This window comes from Somniosus microcephalus, chromosome 20 (assembly GCF_052327205.1).
Source record: "Somniosus microcephalus isolate GS21.2 chromosome 20, FLI_Smic_1.0, whole genome shotgun sequence".
NCBI classification, from domain to species: Eukaryota; Metazoa; Chordata; class Chondrichthyes; order Squaliformes; family Somniosidae; genus Somniosus; species Somniosus microcephalus.
In genome coordinates, this window is record NC_141006.1 from 53340595 (window position 1) to 53364915 (window position 24321).

Consider the following 24321-nt stretch of genomic DNA (forward strand, 5'->3'; position numbering starts at 1 on the left):
TCAACCGCTCCGCCACCCCCCCCTGGTGCTATCACTCCGCGGGCTCCTCCCTGGTGCTATCACTCCGCGGGCTCCATTTATCGCTTTAAATTCACAATCACAGTTTGTGAATCACTAATGATCAGCGCAAAGTAAAACTCTGCCACCAGTCAGCGAGCTTCACATTCAAACGTTTTACCATTTAGTTGTGGACCTATTTTCTATGGGAACTTGTTTCAGGAGTCGGGGTGTACCATGTGACCAGCTGAGGATTAAAGGGCTCGTTGATGCTTAAACGGGAGGAGCACCTCAAATATTCATCGGTCGACATTTATAATCACAAGATAACATATATTGGGTGTTAATTTTGTACGCAGTGCACGTTTAATTGAAAACGTTCATGGTAATATTGCCCCCGATGGGCAAACCGGTTGTATTGCCTATAGTACCAGTTACGCCCCCAGGTGGCGCTGTGACGGGGTGTTTCACTGTCTCGGTGTCACAGGTTGTCAGTCACACTCACCCTGGCATCCCACACAGCAGGGCCCAGTGTAGTGGGAGGGTCATAAGTAACATTTCCTGACTTAGTGTAAAACTGAGGTCAAACACCAACTCACCCTCTTCTGTCCCCTCTGCCCCATATAATCTTTGCATTTGGTGTTGGTAATATTTTCTTTGGGTATTCATTACCCCCATTGAGCGTCAGTGCCTTTAAATTATTTAATTGTAATTGAAAGGTATGAAGGCATTTGTGAGATGTGATGAGGTGCTATGTATAAAGGTTAGAACATAAGAAATAGGAGCAGGAATAGGCCACTTGGCCCCTCAAGCCTGCTCCGCCATTCAGTAAGATCATGGCTGATCTTGGGCTCAAAGCCACTTCTCTGCCCGCTCCCCATAACACTTCACTCCCTTAACTTGCAAAAATCTGTCTATCTCCACCTTAATGACCCAGCCTCCATGGCTCTCTGGGGCAGAGAATTCCACAGATTTACGACACTCAGAAGAAATTCCTCCTCATCTCAGTTCTAAAAGGGCGACCCTTTATTCTGAAACTATGCCCCCGAGTTCTGGATTTCCCCACGAGGGGAAACATCCTCTGCATCTACCTTGTCGAGCCCCCTCAGTATCTTATATGTTTCAATGGTGGGTGGAGAAAGCACAGGAGATCCAGCAGCTAGCCGACAACCACGACGTGCGTGGATTCTTTAGCACAGTCAAGACCATCTACGGCCCAAGCACCCAAGGCCCTACCCCACTGCGGGCCAAGAACGGAGAGGTAATCATCAAGGACAGAGAGGCAGTCAGTGCCCGCTGGAAGGAGCACTTCGAAGATCTCCTTAACCACGACTTCGACGTGAGTGTCCTCAACTCCATCCCGCAGCATGCTACCTGCCACCATCTCAGCACAACCCCAGCACGGCATGAGGTTGAAAAGGCCATCCGACAACTGAAGAACAACAAGGCCTCAGGAGCAGATGGAATCCCCGCCGAGGCACTAAAGCATAGCGGAGAAGCACTACTGGAGTGAATTCATGAACTCATTTCTCTTATCTGGAAGGAGGAGAGCATGCCAGGGGATCTCAGAGGTGCCGTAATTGTGACCATCTTCAAGAAAGGTGACATGTCCGATTATGGTAATTACAGAGTTTTCCTGCTGTCTGCCACAGGGAAAGTCATCACAAGAATCCTCCTCAATCGCCTTCTCCCAGTGGCCGAAGAGCTCCTCCCAGAGTCGCAATGCAGATTCCGCCCACTAAGGGGCACAACGGACATGATCTTCACCGCACGTCAATTACAAGAGAAATGCAGGGAACAGCACCAACCACTGTACATGGCCTTCTTTGATCTCACAAAGGCCTTCGACATTGTCAATCATGAGGGATTATGGAGTGTCCTCCTCAAATTCGGCTGCCCTCAAAAGTTTGCTTCACGACGACATGCAAGCCATGATCCAGACCAACGGTTCCACCACAGACCCAATTCACGTGCGAACCGGGGTCAAGCAAGGCTGTGTCATCGCACCAACACTCTTCTCGATCTTCCTTGCTGCAATGCTCCATCTCACCCTCAGTAAGCGCCCCACTGGAGTGGAGCTAATTTACAGAACAAACGGGAAACTGTTCAACCTCCGTCGCCTCCAGTCCAGATCCAAGGTCGTCCCATCCTCTGTCGTCGAATTACAGTATGCAGACAACGCTTGCATCTGCGCTCACTCGGAGGTCGAACTCCAAACCATCGTCAACACCTTCACCGAAGCACACGAGAGCATGGGCCTTACACTAAACATCCGTAAGACAAAGGTTCTCTACCAACCTGCCCCCGCCACACAGTGCTGCCCCCCGATTATCAAAATCCATGACAAGGCCCTGGACAACATGGACCACTTTCCATACCTCAGGAGCCTACTGTCAACAAGGGCAGACGTCGACAACAAAGTCCAACACCGCCTTCAGTGTGCCAGTGCAGCCTTCGGTCGCCTGAGGAAGAGAGTGTTTGAAGACCAGGACCTCAAACCCGGCACTAAGCGCATGGTCTACAGAGCAGCAGTGATACCCACCCTGCTATATGCCTCAGAGATGTGGACCATGTACAGCAGGCACCTCAAAGCACTGGAGAGGTACCACCAACACTGCCTCTGCAAGATCCTGCAAATCCATTGGCAGGATAGGCACACCAATGTCAGTGTTCTTGCTCAGGCCAACATCCCCAGCATCGAAGCTTTGACCACGCTCAATCAGCTCCGATGGACGGGTCACATTGTCCGCATGCCCGATACGAGACTCGCAAAACCAGCATTCTACTTGGAGCTCTGGCACGGTAAGAGAACCCCAAGTGGGCAGAGGAAATGCTTCAAGAACACCCTCAAAGCCTCCTTGAAATAGTGTAACATCCCCATCGGCACCTGGGAATCCCTGGCCCAAGACCGCGCAAAGTGGAGAAGCATCCGGGAAGGCGCCGAACACCTCGAGTCTCTTCGCCGGGAGCAAGCGGAAGACAAGCGCAGGCAGCACAAGGAGCGCACGACAACCCATCCACCCGCCCCTTCAACCACCGTCTGCCCCACCTGTGACAGAGACTGTAGGTCCCACATTGGACTCAGTCACCTGAGAACTAATTTTTAATGTGGAAGCAAGTCATCCTCAGTTCCGAGGGACTGCCTAAGAAGAGAAGGATATGTTTCAATAAGATCGCCTCTCATTCTTCTAAATTCCAGTGAGTATAGGCACAACCTGCTCAACCTTTCTTCATAAGTCAAGCCCCTCATCTCTGGAATTAACCCAGCGAATCGTCTCTGAACTGCCTCCAATGCAAGTATATCCTTCCTTAATAAGGAGACCAAAACTGTGCGCAGTACTCAAGGTGTGGTCTCACCAATACCCTGTACAGTTGTAGCAGGACTTCCCTGCTTTTATACTCCAACCCCCTTGAAATAAAGGCCAACATTCCATTTGCCTTTTTGATTACTTGCTGTACCTGCATGCTAACCTTTTGTGTTTCATACACAAGGACCCCCAGGTCCCTCTGAACTGTAGCACTTTGTAATCTCCATTTAAATAATAATTTGTTTTTTTATTTTTCCTGCCAAAATGGATAACCTTGCACTTTCCCACATTATACTCCATCTGCCAAATGTTTGCCCACTCACTTAGCCTGTCTATATCCCTTTGCAGATTCTTTGAGTCCTCTGCACAACTTGCTTTCCCACCCATCTTTGTATCATCCGCAAACTTGGCTACATTACACTCGATCCCTTCATCCAAGTCATTAATGTAGATTGTAAATAGTTGAGGCCCCAGCACCGATCCCTGTGGCACCCCACTAGTTACCGTTTGCCAACTGGAAAATGACCCATTTATTCCGGCTCTCTGCTTTCTGTTAGTTAGCCAATTCTCTATCCATCCATGCTAATATATTACCCCCAACTCCATGAGCTCTGTTGGGTGAAAATAAATTCACATCTAATCTGTGGTAAAGTAAAAGGTGCAGTTTATTGAAAACAGAGCTCTGGGAGAAGCGTCTCAGACCCCGCGGTCTGTGCGAGCACCTTCTCCCCGATCAACAAAATTCACAAGCTTATATACAGTACAAGACTGGAGCACATCGATAGCCTTGATTACATTACTTATTCCTTGGCCAGTCTGGCTTCGTGGCAACAGCCGCCCCCCTCCCCAATTATATTCCTTCAAAAACAACCTAATTATAACTTTACATCATTAGCTAAGCCCCTTCTTTTAGTTCTGTCTTTTATCTAAGTTTGTCCAGTTATCTGGACAGCAGGGTCCTTTCTTACTTCATTGTGGCTTTGGCCGATCAGTGACTCGTGATTGGACATGGCTAACCTTGTTATTGCAACTTCTCATATCTCCACATGCTTAATCACTTTTGTAGTTCAGTCCATTGTGTTTTTAAACTAGTCTCGACTGAAACTAGGTTGTCCTGTTGTGTCGCTCGACTGCAACATTCAACTGGTTCAAATCCCAATCCCTCAATCCCTCCTATTGGTCCCGGTACAAATTTAGATTTTGCCCCGGGATACCAACTTCCAATGCCGTTTCTTGCCATCCACCGGGTAGTCACCCTGTATTGAGGGTTGGGCTCAATTGTCCTGAGCTCGTCCTTCGTTGCTCATCATGTGACTCTTTACATGTGAGACTCGTTGTCCTCGTCGTCTTCTCCTGTTGCTTGCAGTTCGTCTGTCGTTGATAGCCAGGGTTTTATCGCATCTCCAGATGCTATTGGAATGCCAGCGAGGGCCAATTTACAACATACTTTCAAAATCGTTATCATAACACAACATATTGTCATCACTACAACAACAATTATAAATCCATGTATCAAATACGATCCCCATGATCCTCCGAAGAGCCAGTCCAACCAACCTTCCCCTGAGGTTTGGTGTAATTTCTTTACCTCCTTTTGTATATGCTCGGCCAAATTGGTTATATTCTCTGAGCTATCTGGTATGTAGGTGCAGCACTCAGCGCCTATCATTGCGCATGTGCCACCTTCTTTAGCTAGGAGATAATCAAGGGCCATCCTATTCTGGAGAGCTATTGCTCTCATAGCCACCATTTCTGCACTTACTTCAGACAGGGCTTCAGCTGTGTCATTAGCTACTTTCTCTAATACCGATGCTACGAGTCGAATTTCCTTTATTGCCCTAGCCGTCCCATACCCGGGGAATAAAATAGCGAAGAACCGCTCTGTTTCTGTAATTGCCCTTTTGGAGCGATAATGGTGATGATCTGCTAGGGAGGGCAAGTGATGGGTGTATGGCACCACATATCCCAAATAGCAGGACCCAGTCCAATTTCGTGGAAGCCATGGGTATGCCTTATGTCCGCAAATAAAATAGGTCCCGTTATAGGCAGTTAGGTTCATATTCGTTGTGAATGTGGAAAAGCCAGACTCGCCGTTACTCCCTGTGATTCCGTTCCATTTCCCCCCACTAGTGAGGTTTGTTAAACCAGTTGTGTTAAACCACCAAACTTCTAAGGGTGAACCTTGTTCGAGGGTTGTCCAATTATGTTTACAACGACCGTTTCCTGCTTCCAGATTCCCCTCTTCCCCTCTGCTTACATTCCTTATCCAACATATCGCCCCAACGGGTCTTCCTACCCCAGTTGTGTTTGTGAGGATAAGGTACGGTGGCTTTTCGCTTATATTATACACGGGTTTGTACCATCCTTCAAACATGTTTAAGGGATATCCTGCACTCCTGAACTGTACTCTTTGTTCCTCCCGTTTTCTGCTCTGGGTGTCCTTACCATTAGTACTACTGCTCGTATTGTTTCTACTAACTAACCACGCAGCCATTTGAATTACATTCAATGGTATTGGTCTAAGAGGGATTCCCCCTCTGGAGTGGATTGGGATATGGCTACATACCCAACATGCACTTTCTCCCTTGTCCCTTGCATACACATAACTCATATACAAAAAGGTATTAACATGTAATTCTCGCTTTTCCCATGCCGGGTGGCATGTCACTTTGGTCAATGCCACACGTATTCCACAAAACAATACTATAGTCAAATACATTTTAAAGACGTATTAACAATTTTCCAAAGGGTTATTGAGATTGATTGCAGGTATCACCTGTTAGATATACAAATATGTATTTTAGTCCTTGTAGACCTTCAGTTGAGTCCAGTGTTTCCACCGCCCCATCCCCTTTATATCTATATATACATGCGCACGTATCCCCACTAATAAGGACTTGATGCGGTCCTGACCATTTTGGGGCAAAGCCTGGTTTTTCTGGTAAAATTTTAACCATTACCTTAGTTCCCGCTGGAGGGATATGTGGAAGTGCAGTCAATTCCAAATCTTTATCTCTTTCCTCCTGTCTATCCCTAGTTTGCTGTCTCATTTCCTTTAACTGGTTACTTAGTTCCAAGACGTACCTACGGACTCTATCTCTCAGAGGGCCTATATCCTCTCCTCCTGTTATTATTCCATGGGGGAGTTGCTTCGCTCTCCCCATCATTAATTCGTAAGGGGACAAACCCGTCGTTCGGTTTGGGCTCGCCCTTAACTTCATTAGCATGGTTGGTAATACATTTACCCATTGCTGTTGCTTTTCCCCTAACGCCTTGGCTAAGGCTGTTTTCAAAGTCCGGTTCATTCGTTCCACCATTCCCGAACTCTGGGGATGGTAGGGAATATGAAATTTTTGCTTTATTCCCATCCATTCACATATCTTTTTCATTACTATCCCTGTAAAGTGTGTCCCCTGATCTGAATCGATTTGGATTGGTACTCCCCATCGGGGAATTATTTCTTCTGCCATTATTCTTGCCACTGTGGTGGCTGTGCAGTCCCTAGTAGGGAAGGCCTCGACCCATCGAGTAAACTGGTCTATAATTACCAAGCAATATCTCTTCCCCCTGGAACTTGGTAATGGTCTGGTGAAATCTATTTGTATCTTTTCCCAAGGGCCTCTAGGTCTCGGCTGGTGAGCCATTCGTATTTTTACTGGCCGTCCTGGGTTATGCTGGGCGCATGTCAGACACTTTTGACAATACTTTGCTACATCCCTTCCTACACCTGGCCACCACCATTCTTGTCCTACCAGATGGGTCATCGCCCCTCTGCCCGCATGATCTATGCCATGGTGTAACTCCAAGAGTGTTTGTTGAATACAAGCGGGGGCTATTACCTTCCCGTTCTTTCGCCAAACCCCCTGATCATCTGCTCTACCTCCTACCCGATACCATTCCTGCCTTTCTCCCGGCGCGGTATCCTGGTGCAACCTTCCGATGTCTATCTGGTCTACCTGTGTACTTGCTACCGGTAGTTCCTGTTCTAATGCCTGCTGCGCTGCCAAATCCGCGGCCCGATTGCCCTCTTGTTGGCGGGTTTCTACCTTCTGATGGGCTTTAATTTTTACTACTGCTGCCTGCTCTGGTGCTTTTGCAGCTTCCAAGAGGGCCCCTATTCGCTGTTGATGTCTGATAAGATCTCCTCCTGCAGTGACAAATCCCCTTCTTCCCCAAGCTATCATATAATCGTGCACCACTCCAAACGCATATCTACTATCTGTGTAAATATTTACTGTTTTTCCTTCTGCCAGGGTCAGGGCCTCAGTGAGTGCTACTAATTCTGCCACTTGGGCTGATAATGCCCCGTCCAATCTGCCGGACAATACTGTTTCTAATTTTTCATTTACGACTGCCCACCCAGTTCGGGGAGACCCGTCAACATATTTTCTGGAGCCGTCCACGTACAGGGTAAGCTGTGGGTCTTCCAGAGGATCTTCCTCCAAAGGGTCTCCGTCTACTTCCTCATCTACTTCTGCACATACGTGGGGTTCCCCTGATCCCAGGATCCCTTCCGCGGGATTCTCCCCCGTATCCCTAATAATTACCACTGATTCGTCCTTAGGTATTAGGACCGTCTCCCAACGTGCCCTTCGCATGTTAGATACTGACCGTAGCTTATTATTATTTAACATTTCTACTATCGTGTGTCTGGTATGGAGGATAATGTCCCCGGTCATTACTGTGGGCTCGCTAACCTTTACCGCCCACGCTGCACAATCCAGTGCTGCTACACATCGTGATAATCCAGCGGCTACGGATGACTGTTTAGTGGAGTAATATGCTACCGGCCGTCGCCTGTCCCCATGTTGTTGGGTTATCACGGTGGCATAGAACCCCCCTTCGTTTTCACAATGAATGTGGAATGGTTTCCTCATGTCGGGTAGACCAAGGCCAGGGGCCACTATCAGCGCTTGTTTTAAACTCCCATATGCCTGCTCCTGTTCTGGTCCCCACTCTACCGGGGTATTACCGGGACTCCCCCCTTTCACCAATTTCTGGATGGGTTCCGCTATAGCTGCAAAGTTCGCTATAAAATTCCTACTATAATTAAAGAGACCTAAAACCTTCCTGACTCCTCGTACTGAGACCGGTCGGGGCATCTCTTGTATGGCCTTCCGTCGGTCACCTGGCATGGCTCTGGTCCCCTGTGACAATTGTTGTCCCAGGTAAATAACTGTGCTCTGCCCGATTTGAGCTTTCTTAGGGTTTATCTTGAACCCTCCTATTTCCAGGGCTTGTAGGACTTCAGTTAACGCAGCTGCATGTCCATGCTCATCTTCCGAGGCGATTAACAGGTCATCCACGTATTGCAATACAGTGCTGCGGTACGGGTTGAGGTTCACTGTTTCTAACAGTGAACTCATTACCCGGTGGAATACCGCCGGGCTGTTATGGAACCCCTGAGGTAGCCTAGTCCATGTATACTGTCTTTCCCCGACCGTAAAGGCAAACTTATTCTGGGATTCCTGGTCTAAAGGTAAAGACCAGAATCCATTAGCTATGTCCAAAACTGTAAAAATCTTGTGCTCCGAGTTCAAGGCATTTAAGATTGTGGATGGGCTGGCCACTATTGGGTGCAATTTGGGCGTTACCTTGTTTAATTCCGTATAATCAATAGTCAGTCGGAATGATTTATCCGGTTTGGTGACTGGCCATATGGGCGAGTTGGTCGTGCTTTCGGTAATCCTAATTATGCCCCTTTCTTCCAGATCACGCACTATTTCTTGTACCGCTTCCCGGGCTTCTGGTTTAATAGGGTATTGCTTATGGGGCTTGTGTTCCGGACCTGGAACCGTGATTGGCTCCATTTTTACCTGTCCGGTGTCCTGTTTTGTCTTAGCCCAAATCCCTTTCATAATTTTGCATATGGTCCCGTATCCGTTCTAGTTCCCAATCCCTGCTCAAAGATGCTGCACTCCCTACCCTAGCCAAATTGGTGCATGGTTTATCTATACTGACTTTGGGCCCATCTCCTTTGGACCAAACAATTTTATTTTGCGCGGAGTCCACCAATATGTTAAATTCTTTTAGCAAGTCTATTCCTAATATGGTACCTTCGTTATTTGGACACACATAAAAGTGGGCGGGGAGGAGTTTTCCTGTTAACTCTAAAACTTGTACCTCACTTTTATAAGTCTTAATTTTTATACCCCCTAATCCTACTATATATATACTCCTTGGTTGTTGGAAGGGGCAAATCAGTCAAGGATACTGATGCTCCTGTGTCAACTAACATTTCACATGGTCGGCCCCCTAATAATGCTGCTACATAGACTCGGTTATCCGAGCCTCCTTTTACGGGGGCCGCCTCCCGTCATTGACTCTTCCCTTTCGACTTGAGGTACTCAAGAAAGTCCCTTCTATCCTCCGGACTGAGATAAGCGCCCTGTGTCTGGTCCACGTTTCCTTTCTTCTGCCAACAGCTGTAACTCTGGTGTCCTGGCTTACCGCAATAGTCACATCCCCCTTTCTTTCCACTCCTGCAATCCTTTGCCATATGTCCCATCTTCCCACAATTATAACAGTTCCCCTGAATCCTCTTGTTTGATTGTGATGCCTCCCCTGCTGCTACCCTTTCCTGTTTAACTTTTACACCTCCCTTTTCGGTGTGTTCAGATTCCTTTGCGTCTAGCTGACATGCCCATTGAACTGTGAGATCATACATAGGGGTGGCTACTACCCCCATTTTTAGGATGGCTTGGTGTGCCGATGAGAGTCCATCCTTAAACATCTGGATGAAGGGCTGGTCTGTTCGTTGTGGGTTTGCTTGCCCTGACGATTCGCAATAGGCGTCAAACAATCGTTCTCCGTAATCACTACTAGATTCTCCCTTTCTTTGCTTTATTGATTGGATTTTTCCCCAGTTTATAGTAGGGGCCCCAAGTGCCGTTTCTACTGCGATCTTAAAGGGCCCGTATGCTGCCCGCTGTGCCGCCAGTGCGGCACCCGCAGGTACTGCATCCGCCCACGCTCCGTCTTGCATGCCTGCAGCGGGGTTTACATTTCTCCATTTGTCGGCTGGGCATTTCGCCCTAACTAACTGGTGGATGTCTCGAGGATGTAAATCATGGATTTCCCATATTTCCTCTAAATTCCTCCAGAACTCTGAGTTCTGACTATGGGGTTTAAGGGTTCCTAAATCTTTAAGAATGGCTTGTTTTTCAAGAGGGGAGAAAGCCCGATATCGACTTTGAGCTGGCACTGGGTGTCGTATTACGGGTGCCATCGGCACTACTGGAATATCATTTTCGTCTCTAGGTGGAGCCGAGGCATAGGCGGGGGGTTTTCTTTATCCCGTTCGTCTCCTTTTCCCTTGCCTGTCAATTCCATCCTTTCTACTAAAGTTTCTAATTCTGCTATTCTTATTTCTTGTTCTTCCATCTTACTGGTTTGTGTCTTAACCCTTTTTGTTAACATTACTACCTGATGGCTTTGTATCTTAATGCTAGAAGCATTAGGAACAAGGTGGATGAATTAGTTGTGGAAATAGAGGTAAACAAGTATGATTTGATTGGGATTACAGAAACGTGGCTGCAGGGTGGGCAAGGCTGGGAACTTAACATCCAGGGATATACAATATTTAGGAAGGATCGGCAAAAAGGTAGGGGAGGTGGGGTAGCATTGCTGGTAAAGGAGGGGATTAATGCAATGGAAAGGAAGGATATTAACTCGGATGAAACGGAATCTGTATGGGTAGAAATGAGAAATAGCAAGGGGAGGAAAACGTTAGTGGGTGTGATATATAGGCCTCCAAATAGTAATATGGAGGTGAGGGAAGGCATAAAAAGGGAAATTAGAGAAGCGTGCGATAAGAGCACAGCTGTCATCATGGGTGACTTTAATTTACATATTGATTGGACTACCCAAATTAGTAAAAATTCTGAGGAGGAGGAATTCCTGGAATGTTTTCGGGACGGTTATCTGGACCAATATGTCGAGGAGCCGACTCGAGATCAGGCCATTTTAGACTGGGTATTGTGCAATGAGAAGGGACTTATCACCAATCTTCTTGTACGAGGCCCCTTGGGTCAGAGCGATCATAATATGATCGAGCTCTCAGTCGAGATGGAGAGTGAGGAAATTGAATCAGAGACTAAGGTCCAGAACTTAAATAAAGGGAATTACGAGGGTATGAGACGGGAATTGGGTAAGATTGATTGGGTGGTGTTTCTGGGGGGATTGACAGTGGATAGACAATGGCAAGCATTCAAAGATAGAATGGAAGAATTCCAGAACATGTTTATACCGGTTTGGCATAAAAATAAACCTAAAAAGGTGACTCAACCGTGGATAACGAGGGAAATTAGGGACAGCATAAAATCAAAAAAAAGGGCATATCAACTGGCAAAAAAAAGCACCAGACCGGAAGATTGGGGGCAGTACAGGATACAGCAAAAGAGGACAAAGGGATTAATCAGGAAGGGGAAAATAGAATACGAAAGTAAACTTGCAGCAAACATAAAGACAGACTGCAAAAGCTTTTATCGGTATATCAGGAGGAAAAGACTGGTAAAATCCCAAGTCGGTCCCTTGCAGTCTGATTCGGGAGAATATATAATGGAGAATAAGGAAATGGCAGACCAATTAAACTCATACTTTGGTTCTGTATTCACAAAGGAGGACACAAATAACCTCCCAGGAATATCGGCAAACATAGGGACTAATGAGAGGGAGGAGCTGACAGAAATTAGTATCTCTAGGGATATGGTGTTGGGTAAGTTGAGGGGACTGAAGGCCGACAAATCCCCAGGGCCTGATAAACTACATCCTAGGGTACTTAAGGAGGTTGCCCTGGAGATAGCAGATGCTCTAAGGATCATCTTCCGGAACTCCATTGACTCGGGAACAGTACCCGTGGATTGGAGGGTAGCTAATGTTACCCCAATATTTAAAAAGGGGGGTAGAGAGAAAGCAGGGAATTATAGACCAGTAAGCCTTACATCGGTTGTGGGCAAAATGCTAGAGTCCATTATTAAGGATAAAATAGCGGAGCACTTGACAAATGGGGAAAGGATCGGACAGAGTCAACATGGATTTACAAAGGGTAAATCGTGTTTGACTAATCTGCTGGAATTTTTTGAGGAGGTAACTGGTAGAATAGATGGGGGAGAGCCAGTGGATGTGGTGTACCTTGACTTCCAGAAAGCCTTCGATAAGGTTCCACACAAAAGATTATCATGCAAAATTAAGGCTCATGGGATTGGGGGCAAAGTATTAACGTGGATAGAGAACTGGCTGGCGGATAGAAAACAGAGAGTTGGAATAAACGGCTCGTTTTCGGAGTGGCAGGCAGTGACCAGCGGGGTGCCGCAAGGATCTGTCCTGGGACCCCAGCTGTTCACAATATATATAAATGATCTGGATCAGGGAATTGGATGCAATATTTCCAAATTCGCTGACGACACTAAACTAGGAGGAGGGGTGGGCTCTGATGAGGATGTCAGGAGGCTACAGTGTGATTTGGACAGGTTGGGGGAATGGGCGGATACGTGGCAGATGCACTATAATGTGGATAAATGCGAGGTTATCCACTTTGGGGGTAAAAACAGGAGGGTAGATTATTATCTAAATGGCAATAGATTGGGAGATGGGGAAGTGCAGAGGGACCTGGGTGTTCTTGTGCACCAGTCACTGAAGGAGAGCATGCAGGTGCAACAGGCGATTAAGAAGGCAAATGGTATGTTGGCCTTCATATCAAGGGGGTTCGAGTATAGGAATAGGGATACCTTACTACAGCTGTACAAGGTGCTGGTGAGACCGCATCTGGAGTATTGTGTACAGTTTTGGTCGCCCCATCTGCGGAAGGATGTTCTTGCCATGGAAAGAGTGCAACGGCGATTCACCAGGCTGATACCTGGAATGGCGGGAATGACCTACGAAGAGAGATTAAATAGTTTGGGCTTGTACTCACTGGAGTTTAGAAGATTGAGAGGGGATCTCATCGAAACATATAAAATTATGGCAGGCCTGGACAGGCTGAATTCAGAGAGAATGTTTCCAATGGCCGGGGAGCACAGAACCAGGGGCCACAGTCTAAAAATAGCGGGCAAATCATTTAAAACAGAGATGAGGAAGAATTTCTTCACTCAAAGAGTGGTGAGCCTGTGGAATTCCCTGCCACAGAGGGCTGTGAAGGCTAATTCAATAAATATTTTCAAGAGAGAATTGGATATATTTCTGAAGGCTAAGGGGATTAAGGGTTACGGAGAAAAGGCGGGGACGGGGTACTGAACTGGTAAGATCAGCTATGATCTCAGACGAAGATCAGCCATGATCTCATTGAATGGCGGAGCAGGCTCGAAGGGCCGAATGGCCTACTCCTGTTCCTATCTCTATGTATCTATGTATTAAAATTACTCCTGCTTTCTTAGTTTTCTTTTGTTTCTGCTTTTCCCACCACTCCCGCTGTGTTATTGGTTTTTCTAGTGGATCCCACCCATCTTTCTTCATTTTATCGATCAAACCCTTTTGGTCGTCAGCATAGAGCCGACTCATCGATCCTGGCGGACCCCAGTCTGGGCCTCCGCCTTCCACCATAATGTATTAATTTTTTTTCCCACTAGTTTACCGCGTTCCGGTCCACCCTAGTAACTCGTTCTCAGAGGTCTTACCTATCGTCCGCCACTAGATGGTGGCGGTCCTGACTTGTAACTATCCCTGTCAGAGGTGCTCGTCTGGCACTTGCAGGCTCTAATACATTGGCACAATACGTCACTTAATGCAATCCAACAGATCCCGCAACGCAACACAGCAGAGGGACTTTTAGTCTGTCTCGGATTCCCAACTAACTCTGGCCTTCACGTGGGGCCCAGTCGCCCTCTTAATTCCGGCTCAGTATGGGTCCTCGAGACATTTACATTCCGAAATAACACATCAGGTTTCAATCAACTTAACTACTATTTAAACTGCATCTCTCACCCGTCACGGATACCAGATTCTTTCGATACTGCGTTGCTGTCACACCGCCCTTCCGAGTGATCCAATTTCTGGACGGTCAAAGATCTGACTACTCGCCCCGCTCACTGGTGCAGGCGGTCTTCCAGCTCTGCAGTACCCTGCTCGCAGCGCCAATTTGTTGGGTGAAAATAAATTCACATCTAATCTGTGGTAAAGTAAAAGGTGCAGTTTATTGAAAACAGAGCTCTGGGAGAAGCGTCTCAGACCCCGCGGTCTGTGCGAGCACCTTCTCCCCAATCAACAAAATTCACAAGACTGGAGCACATCGATAGCCTTGATTACATTACTTATTCCTTGGCCAGTCTGGCTTCGTGGCAACAGCCGCCCCCCTCCCCAATTATATTCCTTCAAAAACAACCTAATTATAACTTTACATCGTTAGCTAAGCCCCTTCTTTTAGTTCTGTCTTTTATCTAAGTTTGTCCAGTAATCTGGACAGCAGGGTCCTTTCTTACTTCATTGTGACTTCGGCCGATCAGTGACTCGTGATTGGACATGGCTAACCTTGTTATTGCAGCTTCTCATATCTCCACATGCTTAATCACTTTTGTAGTTCAGTCCATTGTGTTTTTAAACTAGTCTCGACTGAAACGCTCGACTGCAACATTCAACTGGTTCAAATCCCAATCCTTCAAGCTCTTAAAAACATTTTTTTTTAAATGGGGGCACGCATGGACGCAGCGACTTTGTCTCTCCCGAGACTGAGCGTTTTTACCCTCTTTCTGAGTCTCTTCTGGACTCTGCTAATACAGGAATTGAGGGCAGACCTACTGTACAGCCGGCAGACGCTCCTCGATATCAGGGCCGCTTGCGTGCGGCTCACACTCGGCACCATCGATCTGCCTCCCGACATCGCCCGATCCCCGGGACCAGCGTGGCGTCCTTCTCCAGCCGGAAGTCGGCGCAGACCGCGCAGAGAGCGCAAACAGAAGCGGGGCAAGAGGGCCGGAATCCAAAATAGGCTGAAGAGGACCCCACACAAACCCTCCCTCCCAAGTATTTTCCTGGCCAACGTTAGGTCACTGGAAAATAAAATGGATGAGATCAAACTTGATCTCTCCTCACAGAAAAGGACAAAGGAATGCTGTGCCATGATCTTCACAGAGACCTGGTTGAACAACGGCATCCCTGACACCACCATTCAGCTAGAAGGACACACGGTCTTCCGCGCCGACAGAACTGCAGACTCCGGTAAGAGCAAGGGAGGCGGTTTGTGCATTTACACTAACAATGCCTGGTGCACTAACACGGACATAATCGATAGATCCTGTTCGGCTGATTTGGAATTCCTCATGGTAAGGTGCAGACCCTTCTACCTGCCTCGGGAATTCACGGCTGTTATCATCACTGCGGTCTACATCCCACCACACGCTAATGCCAAACTAGCACTGAAGGACCTCTACAGGGCCATCAGCGAACAACAAACTGCGCACCCAGACGGAGCTTTTATCGTCGCGGGGGACTTCAATCACATAAACCTAAAATCTGTACTCCCGAAATTCCACCAGAATGTTTCCTGCTCCACAAGAGGGGAGAACACACTGGATCAAGTCTACACGAGCATTGTAGATGCTTATAAGGCCATTCCCTGCCCCCACCTTGGGAAGTCTGACCACCTCTCCCTGTTTCTAGCCCCGGCATACAAACCGCTCATCAAAAGAGTGAGAACATCAGTGAGATCAGTGAAAGTATGGCCAGAGGGGGCAGTCTCGGAGCTTCAGGATTGCTTCGAACGCACTGATTGGAGCATGTTTGCCCATAATGACATCGAGGAATACGCATCCACAGTGCTATTCTACATCAACAGTTGCGTCGAGGTCGTCACGACCTATAAAAATATCAGAACATACCCCAACCAGAAACCCTGGATGAACGGGGAGGTACGCTCGCTGTTGAAAGCACGCGGCGTAGCATTTAAATCTGGCGACGCGGCGGCTTACAGTGCAGCTAGGACCAACCTAAAAAAGGGTATCAGGACTGCCAAAAGGAAACAGACACTGCGGATTGAGGATCATTTCCACAACAACTCGGACCCCCGGTGCATGTGGCAAGGCATCCAGTCCATCACTGACTACAAGAGTAAAAACACCAGCCCCCCGGATAGCGATGCCTCCCTTCCGGAGGAGCTTAACAACTTCTACGCTCGCTTTGACAGGGACAACAGGGAGCCGGCTACCAAGGCCTTGCCACCCCCGGAAGATCAGGTGCTCACTCTGTCGACCTCCGACGTAAGGGGTGTTCTACGCGGAGTGAACACACGTAAGGCTGCTGGACCTGACGGGTACTCAAAGAATGTGCTGCTCAGCTGGCTGATGTCTTCACCGCCATCTTCAATCTGTCATTGGCCCAGGCAGTAGTCCCTACATGCTTCAAGACCACTACCATTATTCCTGTGCCAAAGCAAACGGCTGTGACGTGTCTGAACGACTATCGACCTGTCGCACTCACACCCATCATAATGAAGTGTTTCGAGAGACTGGTCCTGGCTCACATCAAAGCCAGTGTTCCCGCCTCTCTTGACCAACACCAGTTTGCCTATCGTGCAAACAGATCAACGGAGGATGCAATCACAACTGCTCTACATTCTGCATTGAATCACTTAGACGGTAAAGAGACCTACATCAGAATGCTGTTCATAGACTACAGCTCAGCATTCAACACTATCGTCCCCAACAAGCTGGCCACCAAACTTCACACTCTTGGCCTGAACACTTCCCTTTGCAACTGGACCCTGGACTTCCTAACTAACAGACCCCAGTCTGTCAAATTAGGTAACCACACCTGCCCCCCCCTGACCCTGAACACGGGGGCCCCACAAGGTTGTGTGCTGAGCCCCCTCTACTCCCTCTTCACCCACGACTGTGTGGCTGTTCATGGTTCCAACACCATCATCAAGTTTGCGGATGATACCACGGTGGTAGGCCAGATCACCAACAACGATGAGTCAGCCTACAGGGAGGAGGTCCAGCATCTTGTGAAGTGGGACTAGGGACAGGGTCACTGGCAAGGCTTGGAAGCTAAGCAGAGCCAGGCCTGGTTAGTACCTGGAGGGGTGACCATCAGGGAAGACCAGGCACAGAAGGTCACGGAAGGAGCCCCGAGGAGGGGCGGCTGGTGAGCTGAAGATTGTCGGACAGGAGGGAATGGTGGAAATGGAATGGCGGCGCGCACCGACGCAGCGGCTTTGCTTCTTCCAGTCATGGGAGCTTGCAAGATCACATTTCGTTGTTCATGTACTTGTGCAATGACAATAAAGTATTATTAAGGGGTGCGCCGATAACAACCTGGCCCTTAACATCAAGAAAACCAAGGAAATCATTGTGGACTTCAGGAAGTCTAAAGGCGGAAGTCACACTCCCATCCACATCCATGGGGCTGTGGTGGAAAGGGTGGACAGCTTTAAGTTCCTCGGAGTCCACATCACGGAAGACTCCCTCAATACCTCCTCTTTGGTGAAGAAGGCCCAGCAGCGCCTATATTTCCTAAGGAGGCTGAAGGGATGTAACCTGTCACCCCTGATCCTCTCTAACTTTTACCGCTGCACAATAGAGAGCATCCTGACGAACTGTATCACAGTGTGGTATGGCAGCTGTAGCTCCTATGACCGGAAAGCCCTGCAGCGGGTAGTCAAAACTGCCCAACACATTACCAGCTACCGACCATAGAGAACATCTACCAGAAACGCTGTTTATGGAGGTCACTGACCATCATCAAAGACCCTACCCACCCCAGCCACAGTTTGTTCGCCCCCCTGCCATCTGAGAGATGCTACAGATGCATTTGCACCCGAACAACCAGATTTAGGAACAGCTTCTTTCCCAGGGCTGTCATCCTACTGAACTCTACAAATAAACTCTAAAGCCTGCACATCTGACAATGCACTTTATTATGTTTATGTTTATGTATTACAAGCCAAATAAATGTTGAATGTCTTAATCAAAATGTACACTCTCGGGAGCCGCAAGCCTACATTTCGTTGTACTGCACTTGTGCACTAACAATGACAATAAAGTTGATTATTATTATTATTATGCAGTAACCTTTTATGTGGCACCTTATCGAATGCCTTCTGGAAATCCAAATACACCACATCCACTGGCTCACCCTTGTCCACCCTGCTTGTTACATCCTCAAAGAACTCCAGCAAATTTGTTAAACATGATTTCCCTTTCCTAAAACCATGCTGACTCTGTTTGACTGCAGTATGTTTTTCTAAATGCCCTGCTACTGCTTCCTTAATGAAGGACTCCAGCATTTTCCCAATGACAGATGTTAGGCTAACTGGTCTATAGTTTTCTGCTTTCTGTCTCCCTCCTTTCTTAAATAGGGGTGTTACATTTGCGGTTTTCCAATCCGCAGGGACCTCTCCAGAGTCCAGGGAATTTTGGTATATTGCAACCAATGCATCCACTATCTCTGCAGCCACTTCTTTTAAGACCCTGGGATGCAGGCCATCTGGTCCAGGGGACTTGTCCTCTTTTAGTCTCATTATTTTACCAAGTACTTTTTCCTTAGTGATAGTCTTTAGTTCCCCCCTCCCTGTGGCCCCTTGATTATCCATTATTGGGATGTTGTTAGTGTCTTCTACAGTGAAGACAGATACAAAATATTTGTTCAGAGTCTCTGCCATTCCCCGTTCCCCATTCTCATCCTCTAAGGGACCAACATTTACTTTAGCTACTCGCTTCCTTTTTATATAACTGTAGACGCTCTTACTATCTGTTTAAATATTTCTTGCCAGTTTACTCTCATAATTCATCTTTTTTTTTAGTCATCCTTTGCTGGTTTTTAAAAATTTCCCAATCCTCTGGCCTCCCACCAATCTTGGCAACACTTGTAGGTCACATGGCCTGTTTCTGTGCTGTACATCTTATGTAATGCAACGTGTGAGTCGAATAGCTAGTCTGTGCCAGTGGACTGCTAAAAGGTTTGTTAGACTGAGATTGGGGATTCTAGGACTAGTGAGCATAGTCTAAAAATTAGAGCCAGACCTTTCAGGAGTGAAATTAGGAAACACTTCTACACACAAAGGGTGGTAGAAGTTTGCAACTCTCTTCTGCAAACGGCAACTGATGGTAGATCAACTGTTAATTATAAATCGGAGATTGATAGCTTTCTGTTAACCAAAGGTATTAAGGGATATGGGCCAAAGGCGGGTATATGGAGTTAGGTTGCAGATCAGCCATGATCTCATTGAATGGCGGAGCAGGCTTGAGGGGCTGAATGGCCTAGTCCTGTTCCTATTAAATAGCACTGACACGGCTCGAGTACTGGTTCATGCACCCAATGGTACAGGTGATGTTTGACATGTCTTCAGGGTCTCGCCCTGTGTTTCAGGAAGAGCTTTTACACATGGTGATGTGGTTCAATCCCACTGTGATAAAACTATTTCTGAAAAGACTGGCAGCCTTCGGATATCTTTGACATAATTGACAAAACACATTGACAGCAGGAATATCATCAGATTCAGGGATGGGAAATCACTGAGGGAGAAAATGAATAAGGAAATAGAGGGTGTGTAAAATGCCATTTACTGTATGTTGATACTCCGTGTGTTCTGTGATTTTAGAAATCAGTTATTTTGTAATTTGGTACTTGGACAAGACACTAAGCAGCTTTGTACATGTCTGAAATAAAAACAGAATACGCCGGAGAAACTCAGCAGGTCAGGCAGCATCTGTGAGGAGAGAAACAGAGTTAACGTTTCAGGTCAATGACCTTTCGTCAGAACTGGAAAAAAGCAGGAAATGGAACAGATTTTTAAGCAAGTGAAGAGGCTGGGAAATGGGGGACGGGATGAAAGAAAAGGGAAGGTCTGTGATAGGATGGAAGGTGGAAGAGGTTAAGAGACATTGAGAGATATTCAAGGCAAAAGGAGATGGTAATGGGACAGGTTAAGAAACAAAAGATGGCTCTAGATGAAGTGTAAATTGCACTGGCAGAATGAGAGACAGCTGCCATGTGGGAGAGAAGAAAAAAAGTGTGGATAAAAAAAAATATATATATATATGTGATAGGGGCCGAGGTTACGATCTGAAATTGTTGAAATCTATGTTGAGTCCGGAAGGCTGTAAAGTGCCTAATCGAAAGATGAGGTGCTGTTCCTCGAGCTTACGCTGAGCTTCCGTGGAACAATGCAAGAGGCCGAGGATGGCGAGGTCTGAGTGGGAATGGAGCGGAGAATTAAAGTGACAGGCTGACACGTTGTACATGTCTGAGTGTTCTGATATGTGGTGGACAGATGATCAAAATAGGCACCTGTAGCACCAGCATCACTGAATGAATTGGTCAGAGAATCCTTGCTGTTTGCTCTGTGTTGTTCTATCTCACTGCTCCGTCCCATTCTACCTGTTCTGCAGCTCCCACTGGTGGCGGTCTGTCTCGTTGGCTGGGAAGCCAGTTTTATTATTCACGACTCTGTTCCCTGGAAGCCATTTGTTGCATCATGTCAGTCTGGTGAGGGAGGAGGCGCCGATTCTACCAGCTACCTCCACATCTTTGACCTGTAAGCTTGAAATATCTTTCCCTCTGTTCCAGTTTTCTTTAAACATTCAGGATTTTATGTCAATCTCTGTAACCAAAATGTGTATTTGTACAGGAAACCTGTTCCTCTAGCCTGGATCACAGGCAGTGTCTTCCAGGCCTCTGTTAGACTAAGATTTCACACAACGGATGGTGCCTGTGGTTCCACAGAAGGTTCTGGGAACATAGACCTCAGTGCCTTCAGTAACAACTCTTCCTCTACCCACACTTTGTCGTGAGAATTTGGCCACAGTCTGAAGGACATGGCTTCTTGGGCTTGGCTTATTGGCCCCAAAAGTCCTGGGTTGGGGGAGGGTATAAGTTGGCAATTGTGAATGGGCTGGGTTTCTGCAAGACGGGCTCCCCCCAGTATAAGTTCCGTTGAAGAAGCACCCACCACATAACGGAGTTAGGGCGGGATTTCAACTTTTCCATCCACCCTTGGGAATATGCACCAAAGTTTTACATAGAAACATAGAAGATAGGAGCAGGAGTAGGCCATTCGGCCCCTCGAGCCTGCTCCGCCATTCAATGAGATCATGGCCGATCATCCAAATTCAGTACCCTGTCCTTGCCTTCTCCCCGCATCCCTTGATCCCTTACGGGCGCTGTTTTCCAGGATCCGCTCATCAAGGCGGAAGTACTTGGTTGAAGGGACACCATTCACTGAGATGGCTTGTGGCCTTTTCTTGGGACTTTCTGCAGGTATTGAAAAGTTTTTCACTCTTATACTCTGGAAGCCCTCTCCTCCCTCACATTCTGCACTATCTTGGGAAAGTAGTCTATTTCAAGAGAATTACTGAGCTGGGATCTGAGGGTTGCACAATGGGCTTCCCACTTTACATCATCGACAAGCTGGAGGAAGAGGAACAGCAGGAGGCTGTGAGGGAAGCCAGATTCATCAGGCAACACCAGAGTAGAGCCAGGCCATCCCTCACTATCCATCCAACGGGATCTATAGACCCAGGCGCACCACCGGAGTCCTTTCCCATGAGCTATGCCAGGAAGCTGTGCTTCAGATTTGGAGGAGCTCTGTTCAGTCCTGCAGCCAAGGCCCACCGCACAGAAGCCTTGGCTTTGGCACAGAAAGTGACCACAGCTCTCCACTTTTATGCCACAGGCTCATTCTAGGAAGCCAGATCCATAGGGGACTTTTGCCAGATCATCCAACTTGCTGTTCACACATCACCAGGGCAGTATCATTTACACAATTTGACAGTGGTCTCACAGAACGGAGTCATCACAATTGTCAGAATTGCTGCATTCCCTGGGGTTGTGGGGCTATTGATTCCCCCTTGTGGTAACGTGTGGCCCAAGTATAAACCCCTGTATTTATGTGAACCGCAAGGGCTTCCATTCTCTAAATGTGCAGCTCATTTATGATGACAGGCACAGCTGCTTGTGCGTGAATTCATGACGTGTTGGGAGGTATTGGGCTGGATATTCCGATACCTACGGGTGAGTATGCGCTGTGTACACACCCGTAGGGACATCAGAAATGCCGGTTTCAGGCATGCACGGAGCATGCGCTGAAAACCGGTATTTCCGATCTGTCAAGAATGCTCGACAGATCGGACGCCTGCCCTGGAGAAGGGCCTCTGGGGCGGATAGTTCCGCTTTCTGGAGACCCTCCGCCTGCAGAAAACCCTTAGAATTCTTACGCTTTTACCAGGATAAGAGTTGAAAAAAGTAAAAAAAAACATTTTCACTCATTTATCATTTAAATATACTTTAAAAAAGGTAAGTTTATTTTTAGCCCCGTAAAAAACTTTAATTATTTTTTTCCAAAAATAACATTTTTGTTTAAAATATTTAATTTATTGTAATTTCAACTAATTTAAAAGATGTCTCCAATAGGCCCCACCCCGCTTCTTACTATTTACATGACAGTAGAAGATTTTTGGGTTCCCTTTTATGTTAACCGCCATTCTACTCTCATATTCTCTCTTTGCCAGTCTTATTTTCATCTTCACATACCCTCTCAACTTATTGTATTTGGTCTGGTTCTCCCTTGAAGAATTCACCTGACATGCATCATACACCCTCTTTTTTTGTTTCATCTTCTCTATCTCCTTCATCATCCAAGGAGCCCTTGCTTTGGTTCCATTACCCTTCCCTCTTGTTGGAATGTACCTAGCCTGTACTTGGAACATCTCCTCCTTAAAGGTCACCCATTGTTCTGTTACAGCTTTTCCTGTCAGTCTTTGGTTCCATTTTACCCTGGCTAGATCCTTTCACATCCCATTGAAGTTAGCCCTATTCCAGTTTAGAAGTTCCACTCTAGATTGTTCCTTGCTCCTCTCCATTGCTAATCTAAATCTTGGGTACGAGTACCAAGTGTTCTCCCACAGACACTTGGTCGACCTGGCCCACTTCATTCCCCAGCAATGCCTCCTTCCTAGTTGGGCCAAGAACATATTGATCAGGGAAATTCTCCTGAATACATTTCAGAAATTCCTCCCCCTCCTTTCCCTTTACCCGAGCATTATCCCAATCGATATTTGGGTAATTAAAGTCCCCCAATATCCCCACTCTATAGCTCTTGCATATCTCTGCGATTTCCCTGCAGATTTGCTCCTCTGCCTCCCATACTATTTGGAGGCCTATAGAATATCCCCAATAGCGTGATCATACCCTTTTTCCTCAACTCTAACCAAATGGATTCTATCCTTGTTCCCTCAAGAACATCCTCCCTTTCCAACACTACGTCTTCCTTAATCAACACTGCCACCCCACCTCCCTTTTTTCCTTCCCGATCTTTTCTCAACACCTTGTACCCTTGAATATTAAGTGCCCAGTCCTCACTGTTTGTAAGCCACGTTTCCGTTGTCACACGGCCAATTGTGCTTGTAGCTCACCAACCTTATTCACACTGTGCATTTACGTACATGCATTCTAAACCCATTTTTGAATTTTTTGTAGTCTTTCTTAGTCTGCTTCTATCTAATATGGTACTACTACCGCCTCTAGTACTATCCAACACACTTACTCTTTTTTGCACCTTATTCCTCTTTTCTACTCCTATATGCTGGTGCCCATCCCCCTGCCAAGCTAGTTTAAACTTTCCCCAACAGCACTAACAAACCTCCCTGCGAGAATGCTGGTCCTGGCTCTGTTGAGGTGTAACCCGTCCGGCTTGTACAGGTTCCCACCTGCCCCAGAAACAGTCCCAATACCTCAGGAATCTAAAGCCCTCCCTCCTACACCATCTCTCCAGCCACGCATTCATCTGTTCTATCCTCCTATTCCTGTACTCACTAGCACGTGGCACTGGGAGTAATCCGGAGATTACTACCTTTGAGGTCCTGCTTTTCAATTTCTCTCCTAGCTCCCTAAACTCTGCCTGCAGGACCTCATCCCTCTTTCTGCCTATGTCGTTGGTACCGATACGGACAACGACCTCTGGCTGTTCACCCTCCCCCCTCAGAGTGTCCTGCAGCCGCTCAGTGACATCCTTGACCCCAACACCAGGGAGGCAATATACCATCCTGGAGTCACGTCTATGGCCACAGAAACGCCTGTCTGCTCCCCTAAC

At 47.1% G+C, this 24321-nt stretch overlaps 1 protein-coding gene across 1 annotated transcript; it reads right to left on the minus strand.

Annotated features, from left to right (window-relative positions):
* Nucleotides 1-3952: 3952 nt before the first annotated feature.
* Nucleotides 3953-10987, minus strand: LOC147103256 (uncharacterized). Its single transcript, XM_085962707.1, has one exon. It carries the CDS (start codon nucleotides 6022-6024, stop codon nucleotides 4624-4626), a length of 1401 nt encoding a protein of 466 aa, XP_085818833.1. The 5' UTR covers nucleotides 6025-10987; the 3' UTR covers nucleotides 3953-4623.
* Between the last annotated feature and the right edge of the window lie 13334 nt (nucleotides 10988-24321).

Excerpts from the sequence above, each read along its gene's own strand:
- LOC147103256 (XM_085962707.1), bottom strand. The coding sequence starts at position 6,024 with ATGTATTTGACTATAGTATTGTTTTGTGGAATACGTGTGGCATTGACC.